General features: G+C 38.8%; 1 protein-coding gene across 1 annotated transcript in view; it reads left to right on the top strand.

The window, feature by feature from the left end:
• Positions 1–14935, top strand: part of TBCK (TBC1 domain containing kinase) — a 106358-nt gene that overhangs the window by 82496 nt on the left and 8927 nt on the right. The window contains exons 24-25 of the mRNA XM_081959935.1: positions 3120–3295; positions 11045–11204. Coding sequence (XP_081816061.1) covers positions 3120–3295; positions 11045–11204 — 336 coding nt within the window. The remainder of the gene's footprint in view (positions 1–3119; positions 3296–11044; positions 11205–14935) is intronic.

Raw genomic sequence — 14935 nt, 5'->3', positions numbered from 1 at the left:
AGTTCCACATTGTAACCGAAATTTTTCGTCCAGGCGACCATGGTTTCTTTGACATGTTCTTCCTCTAGTTTATATTCCAAGAAAAATCTATACAGCACTTTGATCAGTCTGAAGGCTTAAACATTCTTTCCTCCTTTGCATCAATAATTTAGTTTAGGTTTAGTTTAATTTTAGTCTCGTCTAATCTAGTTTAGTTTAGTTAAGTTTAAACAAAGAAATTGTGCCAAGTAGTGCGTTTTTTCAACTTTGAACTGATTTGCTATCTATTCTATTTATTCAGTATTAAGAGACATGAACATCAGCATTTAATGATGGTTTAAAATTATTAATTTGCCTGAGGAACATACTTTATAATATTGATGGAAGTTACATAGCAAATATTGCATATATTCAGAAGATAGTCCATAATGTGTGTGTTTGTGTGTGTGTGTCCCTAAATCTTTCAGAATCATTGAAATATCTCCACGTCCCCCGCCCCTTATTTTCTCATAAAAATCTGCCTCACTTGTTTTGAGGTTGTTATCAGAATGATGCAATAGTTTCATTTTTAAAAGGAGATATAGATAGATATACTTTATTACTAGGAAAAAATCTGAAACAGTTTTATTGCATGTTGCGTTCTTCTCATAAGCAAGTACGCATTTGCCATCCCCGCAGTTCCAAGTCCAGCAAAATGCTCAGAATGAATAACCAAAGCCCACAGGCAATAAGGTTTTAGCGCATAACATTCTTATCAGCTGAATACCTTCTATGATCATCCACAATTCCTTTTACATCAAAAACCAACTCTGAATTTTGCTAATGTGGTATTAGATTTTTTTATTTATAATACCTTTCATGCCATGATCAGAATTTCCCCTCGGTGTGCTAATCGCTTCCTAAAGTAAACTCTTGGACTTACCACCAGAGAGAAAAGCAAATGTGGATGGTGTTATACAGATGAAAAATAAATACTGCTTCAGCAGCAGGACTCTCATATTTGTTTCTTTATGAGGCTTTCTCCATCCTAACACATACCTCTTCATGAGAAATGCTTGAAGTGGTTTCCTTTATTAGGAAGTGGGAACTAATTAGGGCTTAGTGCACTTTAAATAGCTTGCAATTTTTCAGGTAACTATTGCAAAACTTGCTTATAGTGAAAAATAAGGGCTTTTTCCAGAGTTTATGAATACTTTCTGCGAACAAGTTATTCAAAGTTTTGTTTTCTGCATTGCAATTGCAGTAAAGAATAAAGTCACATACCCACTCATTTTTCTTCTATAGTATGATAACATATAAACTGTACCTCTCTACAACTGCAGTAATGAATAAAGTCACTCTTGGAACCTTCTACACAGAGTTTTAGCTACCATTTGATCCAATATATTTGGTCAAGTAACCCATTTTGTGTTTTCATTGTCTTCCTGCTACTTTTTTAGCATCACCAATGAACTTAAGATTTGTTGCTTTTTCACTTTGAAATGTCAAGAACCTGGTCTTAGGATTTTATTGTTCAGTGGTGTCTTCTTCTACTGAACTATTGTCCTCTCCCAACATATTTTCAGCACCAAGTGCCAAAAGGGAGCATGCGCACGCTCATCTGTTCCACAACCCGGAAGCGGAGCTGCCCAGGGGACGTGCGGGCACTGGAAAATTAATTTCCAGTTTCCGGTGCATGCATGCACAGTGGCCAAGTTGTCTTCCGGTTACTGGCACGCATGCAATAATCAGTTGGCCTGCGCGCATTCAAACAGAAGATCAGCTCTTCCAGTTTCTGGCACTGCCACACACACGAAGGCCAGCTGATCATCGTGCATGCATGCGCACCAGAAAGCCGGAAGAGGAACAGTGATGCCGCACATGCCAGATGACATGGCTCCACATGCCACATGGATATAGACAATTAACAGTGGTGTCAAACTCAGATAGAAATGGAACCACTAAACATACATAAGAAACTTTGTGGACTATACATTGATTTAGAAAAACACATTTTTAATTAATACATCAGCATGTTAAGATCAAATAGGAACTTTATATAACAGTATATAAAACATTGTCATGTTCATTTTTTTTCAGTATTTATGTATGTCTGTGTGGGTGTGGGTCCAATGTGAGGGTGTGGATGGGTTGTGTGTATACATGGGTGGGTGTGTCGACCATTCTTTCTCCTGGCCTACCATCAAATTAATGCACAAAGCAGTTGTCTCACTTCTTACTCTGGTTTATCGCTTCCCTGAATGCTGCCTCTAATAGCTGATATCTCTTTGGCCTGCTCCACCGCAATGCCAAACAATCTTCACTGCTTGACAACTTTATCACTTGTCACTTCAACTCCCAAAATTCCCCAACCTGCTGGCTAGGGAATTCTGGGAATTAAAGTCCACAAGTCTTAATGCTGCCAAGTTTGGAAACCCCTGAGTTAAACCAAGGCACCAAACTTATGCAAGGTTCATTACAAACTTTATGTTGGTTGGTAACTAAATATATTATTATTATTTAGTAATATCCATGTTTTATTGTATCTCTATTTTGTTAAATATTTCCAAGTACCGTGTTCCCCCGAAAATAAGACAGAGTCTTATTTTCTTTTGACCCCTGAAATAAGCAGTTGGCCTTATTTTGGGGGAGGTTTTATTATTTTTGAGGTGCAGGAGGCAGCGAGCGTGGTCACCTCATGGCTGCTGCTGTGTTGTAATATTTTTGGCGAGGGCTTATTTTCGGAGTAAGGCTTATTTTAGTGCATGTGCTCAAAGCCCAATTGGGCTTATTATCTGAGATCTTATTTTCGGGGAATAGGTAGCATTTTTATTTGGGTCAGATCATACTCGGTATTGCAGACCCCATGTGGCCTGTGAGCCCCGTGAACTAATCCCAATCACAATGCTGCCTTAACCATGCACATTCCAGTCTCTCCCCTCCCCTGTTGCAAATGTCAGGCTGGTAATATGCAATACGAAGTAAGAAGCACAATGGCAGCCATGACATGCCTCCCCTCCAGAAAAAGGCTATTGGAGAAAAATGGCAGCTATGAAAAATAGCTTGCAAGATAGTTGTGGAAATATATTTCCTTACAAACTCATAGAAATGGTCAATGCAAATAATAACTTTTGTTGCACTTCCTTTTCTTTGTTGAAAAGTCTAGGGATTCTATCAAATTAAATGATCTGAAATCTGAAGTGTCACCACGGATCTCGGCTGAAGATTTGATTGACCTCTGTGACCTGACAGGACCAGGCCATTCTAAAACGCCAACAAAGAAGACAAAGTCTAGCAAACCAAAGTTGCTGATTGTTGACATTCGGAACAGTGAGGAGTATCCTTCTATGCTGAAAGTCGTGGCTTAATCATTTCTCACAGTTTCTGCTTGAAAAAAGTATTTATGAGAAATGGAATAAAAGCTTCCACTAATTGGAGGGAGATCACTGACCGGAAGTCATAGGACTAAACTATCTTTAATCCATTATGCGGGGGTGGGGAAGCATCAGCACTTAGAAAATCAGACATCAAGGAGAAGACAATATACCTTTACTTTCTTAGTTACGTCCCTTTTCTTTCATTTTTAACAAACAAAAAAATCCATATATACCTATCAGCCTGACACAGAATTAACTATCCTAGTATCAATGGTGCTAGCGAGTTGCAAGAGAGTAAAACATAACAGACCACAGCAGGAACAACTCCAAATTAAGTATTTCTTGTTGTTGTTTTTAATCTCCATACTATTAACCTTGTGTGATAGATTGGGATGAGCAGTAGCCCAGAGTCACTGTGTAAACCCTATGTAAATGTGATAGAGAAATAAATACATAAATAGTGGCTTGCAAAAATTAATGTAGAAATCCTTGGCTGAATGTAGAATAAGATGCCTTTTCCATCCCTAAGTTTAACAGCTGGATTGTTTTGGAAGTTTCAAGACAAGGTCCATACAGTACTACCAATAGACTTTAGGCTCCTTTCTGTGCCAGGTATAAATAGCTAACAAGTCAGCTTTCCTTCACTCTCTGCAACAGTGATTACTGAAACTCTTGGACAATTCATATTATCCAAGAAAGGATTAAGAAAAGAAAATGATGATCCTATTTATTTTCATTTATCCCCTAGGTGATAGATTATCTATTATCTTTCTATCAGTTACTTAATTTTCCTTCATTCAACATAGCTTCCATTACTCAACATATCTTCTCTGAGCCTACATGTCTGCTTTTCAGTAACACCCAATGAGAAATCCTGTGTCCTTTCTTGTGTCAGGTATCATTAATTAGAACTGATAATTTTATTTTCAGTGCTAGAGACTTAGAAACATTTAGAACTGAATTACTTTTATATGGAAACACCCTTTTCTTACTCACACCTTTTTTAGAACACAGAATTGCCATGACTTGAAAAGAAGCCAAAACCCAACCCTCAGTACGTTCTACTATCTAACTTAAAAAACAGTGATCAAGTATAACTATTCTTTCTGTATTCATTTCATGTGCTTGTTGAAGTTTGCAAGGCCAAGCTTCACCGTGTTAATCTACTTTGATTATTTAGTTTTCTGAAGCTTTTTCTCCGGCAGCAGTTTAATCTTTTTAAGCCAGGTTCGTTTATAAGGAAAGCTTTTAATTTTGCCTGCACGACATGTTAAGAAAATCTCGCAGAAACGTGAGCAGTTCTGCTGCTAATAAACTCTTTGTTGAAATTAACAGGCAGCTTTTCTTGCCAAGATAGCGGGTGTGTAAAGTTAATAACATTTCATCTGTAAGATTTGCTGTTAAACCCAGAGGTTGGCTTTTAATAGATCAGTAAAATATACCCAAAATAGGAAGTACTACAAAAAGAAGCAGTATCTTGTGGGAGTTTCGTTCCATAGTCAGTGGAGAACTATATCCCAAGCACAGAAGGCATTTCTCAGTTCACAGAGATTGTTTTGTTTTTCTCTCATTAACTGTTTTACTTAAAACAAGAATCCACAACTTGCAATCCTTGGGAATCTCAAGAATTCCCCATTTTCTGATGAATTATCTTTAATTAAACATAAGGAATAATCATACCAGCAGTGTTCAGTTAACCCAAATTAAATGTTAATTAATTTTCCCAACTCTTCCCACTTTTTGGAATGTACTCCCTGGAGTTCATTTGAAAGCCAAGTGCTGTTTTCAGTAATGGGGGGGGGGAATGCTTTTGTGTTCAAATGCAAAAATAGGGCCATCCTACAGATTCTTAGGCCCAGAATCCTAGTTATAATTTTGCATATGTCTAAAAAGAATTTAAAACATTTCCTGATTTAGGAGTAATTTAATTTTACTGGTGTAAAGGTATTGTGCAGCTATTTCTATCTATCTATCTATCTATCTATCTATCTATCTATCTATCTATCTATCTATCTATCTATCTATCTATCTATCTATCCTGTTTCCCTGAAAATGAGACCTCCCGGATAATAAACTCAATGAGGCTTTTGAGTGCATGCACTAAAATAAGCCCTTCCCCGAATATAAGCCCTCACCGAAAATATTGCAACACAGCAGCCATGAGGTGACCACACTCGCCGCCTCCTGCACCTCAAAAATAATAAAACCTCCCCCAAAATAAGGCCAAGTGCTTATTTTGGGGGTCAAAAGAAAATAAGATCCTGCCTTATTTTCAGGAAAACTCGGTATCTATCTATCTATCATTATCTATCTATCTATCTATCTATCTATCTATCTATCTATCTATCTATCTATCTATCGGAGATGGAAGAAGCAATAGAAAAATATTTTCAAATAAAATTCCATTGAGATAATTAGGTCATTTCACAATAAAATTTTCATCCGGAAGCCTCTTAATTCAGTGGAAATTAAAATAAAATGCCATTAAGAAAAAGCAGGTAATTTCACAATAAAAGCTTTATCTGGAAGCTTCTTAATTCAGCTGAAATGAAAAGCTTACCTACAGCAGAAGGCAAAGGTCAATCTATACAGACTACAGGCAGTTTAAATAGTACTCAATGTGATGAAGCATTATGAAATTTTAGGCAATTACATGGAAAAGAAGAGATTCAATTTCCAAAGCTCATAAACTTGTTTTTATAGGATACCATATGTAGACTGCACATGTCTAGTCAACCACTAGATGGGAGTCTGATTGTCCTATATGTCTGTGTTTCATCTAGTCTCATCTAGTCTCTTTGAGGTATTCGAGAAAAGAAGCAGAAAGAGGAATACTTGGTCTATCTTTATTGTAAGGTATCATTAAGAGAATCTTACAAGTCGAAAGTATGTCTCCTACCCCCCCCCCACCTTGCCTTTACAGTTCAAGGAAAGACTGAGTCCCTGAGATGTTTGTCCCTTCCCCACTCCTCCTGCAATCACAGCTGCTCTTATAGTACCTAACCATTGCCTACTCTGCAGGTCTTCCTCCTATCTGCCAATGTCTTTCCAACATACGATTACATCTAGTGCTCATATAGAACTTGAAACCCAGCTATGGTGTGCCTCTACCCAAACTGCACAGTTAAATAATTTAGCCATTATTTTTGAGCCATTGTCACTGACTTTTGTGATTAGAGTTTAGTTGTGCTCATCATTTCATACTTTGGTATACCCGTATTCACACCTAACAATTTAAATCCAGCACGTTTAGAAATAATATAATTAATAACAAATTGATTGGAGAGTTAGGCCAAATCTAGCAACTTTGAGCTTCTGTTTATTCTTATTTTAGGGGTGGTTCCCATATAAAATCCTACAGAAGCTAAACTAAAAATAATATAAATTTATTTTATAAGCTGTAATGGTTTTTTTTAAATGTTAAAATCTTCATGTTAAAATGTGGCATGGTGTAGGGTAAAAGGGTAGCATTTAAGTGAAATAACAGCATAACATTTAAGTGATTTTGGTTTTGTAGCAGTCCTCGGTTTTCTCTTTAAAAAAGAGTTTGTTAATTATGTTATAAAAATGCCAATAGTGTTTTATGCTTTGATTGAGGATCTTAGTAAAACTAGCTACAATCTTTTACTCCATTTTTGCTACTTATAGTCAGCTCACTTCTGGAATGGTTAAGATGCCATTTAAGATTAGAGTGAATATTTCAAAGGCCTGCACAGTGACATACTAAAACAATTGCAGAAACCCAACGTAAATGATATTCTTTTTATAGAGGATGTATTTATAAAGTTTTCAGAAAGGGCTCTCCTATTTTTAATCACTATTATACTATCAATGATAAAGATATAAATTTATTTGAAATGTTGTCCTTGTCCAAAGTAAAAGGTAATTATTACCTCCAGCTAGATCAGAGGTGTCAAACTTGCGTTGTCACAGCGGTGTTACATGACGTATCAGGACTTTTTCCCCCTTTGCTAAACCGAGCATGGGCAAGGCCAGCATGTGACGCCTCTGGCCCGCGGACCGTGAGTTTGACAGCTCAGAGATAGATGAAATTAATGAATTCTTTTAACTAGTGGGATGGGTCAGCTTTTTGTTGATCTCAAGCAAATGTATCTGTAATGCTTCTCATGGTTATAATCTTGACAGTCATTCAAATGGAACTGCTTACACAAGTTGTTTTAAGAGGTATTCAAACTAGTATTAATCCTAGATTAGCTGTAAGCCTTCCTAAGGGATTTTAGAATTTATCATAGTGTTGCAATAACTTAAATGAAAAGTCATTACTTTGATTTTTAGCATGCAAACCAAACATTTGTGCTCAGTAGGTGAAATTGGAACTTGTTTAGCTCCACCCAAGCATTATTAATCTATTCTTGTTTTTATAGTCAGATAGGAATAATAATGCAAAATGACATGCAATTAGTAAAACTTCATTAAAATATTAAAATCTGTTTTAATAGCCATTTAATATGAAGCTGAACTGTAGGTATTTTTTTAAAAAAGCCTTATAAACACATCAGATTTAGTAATATGTATTTTAAAAATACATTCCTTGCACAAATGCAGAGGAGAGCATGATTGTTCAGCTTAACATAATAATGAAAAAGAGCCTAATAATATTAACAGTAAATATTATGCATAAATATTGAAAATAAGCCTCCATTATTACCCACGGAATTTATTGTCAGCCAGTATTTCTAGGGTTACATCAGAGGTGGGTTGCTACAAGAAATCTCAAATCTCAGGTTTATGGCAGAGTTCCTTACTCCTGTTTTAGAATAACAATTTAGAATAACAATTTGTTCTAGTTATCATTTGTAGGAAAATAGTTCTGGTTAAAGCAGACTTTGGGTGAACTTGTCTTCTTGGGGCTTCTCTTATCTGGTATTCTATGAAAACCATAACCAACAGCTGCAGAATAACTCCGGCACTGAATAGCTTCGTTTCTTATCTTTGTCCTGATGAATCAGAATACATGTAAATGCTGTTTTTAAGGGGAGAATCAGAACCAGACAGGGATCCTTCCAGAGTTTTCCCAGGTCATTAGTTGTCAGGAGAATGCTGCAGTCTGATGCTCGTTATGGCTTTTTTATTGTTTTAATAAAGTGTTTTAAGATTTTAACTATAATATATGCTTCTCAATAAGGGTGGAGATAGCATCCATGCATGGGTTGACACTGTCCGTGCTCTGATTGGACTGAGCCTGAATATTAATTAGCCAGTGTACTATATAACCCGCCCCTGTGAGTGTTACAACCCAGTTTCTGACTCAGTCCACTCTGGAACAGTCGTGTTATCTCTTATATACATTAGCAGTTTACTTACTTCACCTTACTGGTTTGACAATTTACATCCTCGTTGTCAAAAGGGAGAACGATCTATTTGAAGGGTCATGAGTATTTCGAGACTGATCTGGGGCCCCGTCTCCGTCTGGCCATGGGGCTCCAGCCCACAGGCCTGTGTTCTCAACACCTCTCGGGGCGATCTGCTCACTGCAGAGGAGAAAGGAGGCAATCAGTGTCAAAAGAGTACTGTCGGACAGCCACTTAGCAGATTGCCTGCGAAGCTTGTCTTTCGTAGCTGAAAAGCGTTTCACATGCCAGGCTTGAGATGGCAGAGCGGGCGCATCACGCTGTTATGGAGAGTCGGGCGCGCTGTAGGCAAGCCGAACGGGAGTCTCCTGCCTTGGAAAGTCATGGTCAGACAGCAAGTTCTACGGACCGAGTGTGGGCGGCCCAGATGGCCAGATCGAAGCCAGGTGGCAGCAGGAAGCGTCCTTCTGTCACTGGAACCCGACTTGCCTCCAGAAAAAGAGCGGGAATGCCATTTTGGGCAGTGAGTGGAGCCACGCATCACGGTCGCCATTTTGAATCAACGCCTCTGTTAGCAGCGGCATGGCAGATGGCAGCATGTCTGACCTTGGACCAGAGACCAGCGGGCCCTCTAGTCAAGCCAGCAGATTGCTTGCGGTAGGACAGAGTCCCATGTCCCCCATTGGGCAGCCTTCTTCCCTAGCACAATCTGGGGACAAGGCATCGAGCAAAGGCTCCACTTTCTCCAGCAAGGCCTCAAAAAAGAAGGCCTCTAAGTCCTCATCCAAAGACAAGAGCTGAAAGAACCCGGGGTCATCCCGCCAATGGTCCGAAAAGACTCCTGCCATCCCGGCCAAGCCCAGCCCACTACCACCACTGCAGCTGGAAGTGACCCACAGGCCATTTAGCCCTATGCTCCCAATTGATATGTCCGGCAGCACAATCTCACGACCACCGAGCAGGCCGGCGGAGGCCACGTTCACCCCTACCGCAGCAGGGCTCTGACAGGAGAGTCAGCTGCCTGTCTTGCCCACCACCTTGCCGCTACAGTCTATGGCTTCTAGGTTCCAGGACATAATAGCCGAGGCCATTAAACAAGGCATAGCGGCAGGCCCCAGGAGAAGAGCCAAGGGGATTTCTTGTTCCACTCCATGACCAGGGTCAGCTGCAGAACCGATGGATTACCTGTCTCTGGCTGAACCTGTGCATAGCCCTTCCCCCGCCTCAGAAGAAAGGGAGATCAGGGACGCCGACCTCTCTGAGGAGGAAGGCGCCGCACTGGACAAGCCCACCTGTGTGGGTCTCTTCCCTCCAGCATTGTTCAAACCACTGTTGGCTAAGGCCAAGGCCTCCTCAGACCTCAAGAGCCAGGCCGCGACCCTGGCGGCCCTGATACAGGGTCCATTGGTGAGAATGCTGTTCAAGGAGCACAAGGTGGAGGCGGACATCATACCAACTCCTCAGCTCTTTGTTGACATGGTCAGACGCCAGTGGACTACGCCAACATCAGGCCTGGCACCGTTGGAAAGTGACAGACAGTTCTAAAATGTTGCAGAACAACTGGACAAGAATCTCATCTGGCCGACCATCTACACTCCTGTAGCGGTGCTGCATACCAATACCACACTCCCAGGCGCCAGGAAGACATCCTCAAACCCGAAGATAGGCGCGCCAATCAGGTCCTACAGGGGGGCATCAGGCATCAGCGTGGGCCGTGCAGGCCTCAAGAGCAGCTTCCTTTTTCTCACGTTCAAGTCTTTTCTGGCTGCAGCAACTGCAGAAATACATCCCCACAGGGGATTCTAGGGTCCACCAGGACCTTAATAAAATTATCACCGCAGTGCAGTTTTCAGCTGACGCAACGCTGAGCACAACCCGTTTCGCTTCCAGAGCCATGGACTCATCGGTGGAGATAACATCCAGCCCCATCCCTTACCTTTTTTTGGAGGCGACCTCTTTTACCTGCCGTTGGTGTATTTTTGTGGTTGATGAATGCATTTGGTTTTGTTCTGTTTACCTGTATCACTAAAGATTGTTTTTTTTTTGGGAGGGAAACACGTAGAATCTGTGTCTTCATTTACTTCGCCAGAAACTGGGTGGTAACACTCACAGGGGCGGGTTATATAGTACATTGGCTAATTAATATTCAGACTCAGTCCAATCAGAGCATGGACAATGTCAACCCATGCATGGATGCTATCTCCACCCTATTAGTAGAAGCGTATCAGGTACCAACGCTCTTTTTGAATTGTGAGCCACCCAAAGTCGCTAAGATGGGTAGCTATAGAAATTGAATAAATACATAAAATGATGGCGGCATTTATAAGGTTTCTAGTTTTGTTCTTGTGCTCCTCCTCCTCCTCCTCAGTTTCCTTAACTAAAAATCTTTTTGTCTAGTTTTAATCGTGGGCATATACCAGGAAGTATCAATATCCCATTTGGATCAGCATTCACTGCTGAAGGAGAATTCATCCAGTGCCCTGCTACTTCCACACTTCAGAGCTTTAAAGGGAGAGTTGTGGTGATAGTAGGACATGTGTCAAAGAATGCAGCACAGGTAAGTTGCTTGGGGAGAAAGTATGTATATTGTTCAGAACAATGATTGGCAAAGACTACCTGAATTGCAATTTTACAGACGATTTACAAATGTAAAAATCAGAGGTGGTGTTCAGCAGGTTCTGACCAGTTCTGGATAACCAGTAGTGGAAATTTTGAGTAGTTTGGAGAACCAGTAAATACCACCTCTGACTGGCCCCAGCCAGGTATAAGTTCCGGCAGCCACTACTGCCGGTTCATTTGTGGGTGTGGCGCGCGCACATGTGCAGTATAATAAAAATTGCTCTGCGCAGAAGCAAAAAAAAAAAAAAAAAACAAGTGACCCAGGCTGCCAAGCCGCTACTAGTTCAGCCGAACCGGTAGGAACCCACCACTAGCCCCGCCCCCATCTATTCTCTGTCCCAGCTGATTGGGAGGAAATGGGGATTTTGCAATAACCTTCCCCTGGAGTGGGATGGAAATGGAGATTTTACAGTATCCTTCCCCTACCACGCCCACCAAGCCACACCCACAGAACTGGTAGTAAAAAACAATTGGAATCCCACCACTGGTAAAATTGTATACCCCAAATCCACCATTAACTATGTGGTCACCTTAAAAAATCAAATAATACCTACATAAACATTGAGAGTTCAAATGCTTTTGTAAAAATGCCTAGCTCATCCTTTCAGCTTGGTTATCTTGGACGATAGCTCTGATCATCTACAATAAGTTGTGGAAGTTTAATAATTTAATAACAAATAAATTAGTGGCGCATTCACTTCTCATGAGAAATATATCTGAATCTGATTAACAGGCAAATTAACTCATTCCATTCCAGGGTGTTTTATACTCTAAAATATATGCAATGTTTTATAGCAAGGATAGGCTAAAGAGACAAACCCATATTACAATAAAAAGGCAGTATTTTACTCCAACATAGTTTCTGCTTTCCTGAAATGATAATATTGTAAGGAAATTGTAGGGAATGACTGGGTAAAAGGAATTGTTATTTTTAGCTGTTTCAACAGGTTGCTAATGTTACCAATCACATCATCTCTCTCTAATGTGATTGTCAAAAAGACATGTTCTTCTTTCAAAAGAGATAGCCAGTTTTTAATTTCATTAATCTGGTGATAGTAACATTTAGAAATTTTGTTCTTTGATTCTAGAAACAACAGGTTCTTAAATTCAAGCCCATTCCAGATATAGTGGGGATTAAACAATTGAACTTTACCTTTGTCCCGTTTTTATAACTGTTAGCACTTAGGGAGTGTGAACTTTTTATCACCATTCATTTATTTTGCCCTGTAAAAATTAATGATCTGTTTCTAAGTCATTAACAGGAATCATTTTTCAATAATTTGGTTATATTATTTTACTGTCCCATTAGAATGCTAGCTAGTATATTATATTTTTAGAAGTACAGTTATGGGATTTCATCTCCCCCAAAATGTATGTGGGTTGTTTGTTTAAAAAATTCTGACAATGAAATAAGGCAGGATGACACATTCCTGGCCTAAACATGCATCTCTTCCTTCTATAAAACGGATTGGTTTTTAAATATGTTTGGTGACCTTTTCATGTGGGAACTATTCATTTGGCTGATAACTAAAGAAGATTGTTTCATAATATCATACTGGAAAATTAACTTTAAGGCACATTTTCAGTGGAAAGTTATTGGCTGAGTGGTCCAAAATAACAATACTACACAGTAGATACACATAGCAGCATTCATTAATGTATGCCAAATCAGCTAATCCAACTCTGGAACCAACCCAGTCTCACAGAGGTTATTGTGGAGATAACCCAGAGTTAGAATTAGGAAATAGAACATCATAGTCTCATAGCTGAGCATGGGAAAACCCAAACAATTATTTTTGTTGTTGTTTTTTTACCAGTAAAGAAAATAACCAAAGAGTGAAAAAGAACATGTTACAAGAAATTGAAATATTTCAAATTTTGTACAATGCAGTACAGATGTTTACACAGTTCTTCCGCAAAATGTGTTCTTGTTTTTTAATTATTCGACATTTAGTTGTTTGGGAACATTTGTTTTTATATAAGTATAGAAGTCCCCAAGGGGATAAACAGCTTTGTAAAGTTTCAGACATAGGTTATTTGTTGATGCATAAATAGTCAAGGTGAAGTCATGAATCTTGTCACTTGGCCAGATCAATGAGTTAAAGCAGTTAACAAAACATTATTACTCAGATAAGAAACTCGGGAAGCATCTGGTGAAAGGTTTAAAAAGGTTTGGATAATTTTTGAAAATTAAATTTGTCTGATTATTTGCATGAGTTAAAATAAATCATGGAAAGCTAAGATGAGAAACAGCCTTTTTATTTTTTTCCCATCGTTTAATATGTATTGCAATTATAGTCATACAAGCATCATAGGTATATTGTAAGTGAAATAACAACAAGGAGATATGTTAACCCTCTCCTCTGATAATAGTGATGATGTGTTTTTAGCCTGTTAAAAAACACTCATAGACTTTTTCATTCTATCTAACTAAATAGCATGAATGTTACAAAATGCACTTATTGCAATCTTCAGCAATGTTTGAGATACCTGTGCTTCGCAAGAGTGGAGTGATTATTTTGAAAATGTGTCTACTTTTAAAGAAAGAAAATAAATCCATAAAGTAGATCTCAAAATCTAAAATTATATATGTTTGACTGTACTGTATGGTAGGTTTATTTCTTATCATATTTGCCATCTACCTAGATTAATAGGAACTTTAAACTGCTTGCGAGCTGAATTCTTATACCTGCCGTTTCTACTTGAAATTATAGAGTGGAAGGGGTACATTCCTTACCAATTGAGAATTTAGGGAATGTTCCTTTTATCTCAAGTGAACAAATAGTGCATTTTTGTCATAGTTTGTTCCTTACTACTTATCTCACTCATTACCTTGATGTTTGTAGAGTTGTACTCTTTTAGATTGCTTTCACTTGCTTTAAATTCCAAGCCACATCTCAGAAACTTTTTTTAATGCTTTCTGTTTCGTAAAAGGTGATCACATAATAAGACACTGCAAAAATCATAAATATGAGGCAGTTGCCAAGTATCTGAATTTTGATCACATGGTCATGTGGATACTGTAATGGTCGTAAGTGTGAAAAATAGCCATAAGTCACTTTTTTCAGTGCCACTGTAATTTTGGATGATTACTAAATGAACTGTTGTAAGTTAAGACCATCTATATAAGTATTTTGAACTGAATTATATATGAAAAATTGGCATATTCAGGAAAGAGAAATAAATGTATATAACAATGTTCTTGCAAGCTTTCCCCATTTGCTTAGATTGATTTCATACTTTAGAAATTTAAATTAATTGGATTTTAAGAAGAGGAAAGTTGCAATTGCAGAAGTTATTAATTGGATTTTATTATTTTAACTTTGTGTCTTTCTCATTCTGGCATCCTTTCTTTATGAATGTTTCTAAACAGAGGATTACTGTTGCTTCCATTCAAAACGTGCTCTCCTGACCTTTTCTTTTGGGGGGGGCAGAGGGAAAGTGGAAATAGAAGTGATAAGAAGACATGGGAAGCAGTGGTGGATTTCAATTTATTGTACTACCAGTTCGCTCGTGCACTCATGCAATGCTCCTGCACATGCGCAGAAGCATCCAGGTGGGTGGGAGGAGCCTCCTGCCGCTGCCACTACCCGTTCACCCGATCTGGGGCAAACTGGCAGAAACCCACCTCTGATGGGAAGGTTTAAAATAGAAGAAATATCCATGAGG

Source organism: Natrix helvetica (assembly GCF_964273705.1).
Source record: "Natrix helvetica genome assembly, chromosome: 7".
Lineage (NCBI taxonomy): Eukaryota > Metazoa > Chordata > Lepidosauria > Squamata > Natricidae > Natrix > Natrix helvetica.
The sequence above is the reverse complement of the archived record's forward strand: the minus strand, read 5'-3'. Positions and strand labels throughout refer to the sequence as shown.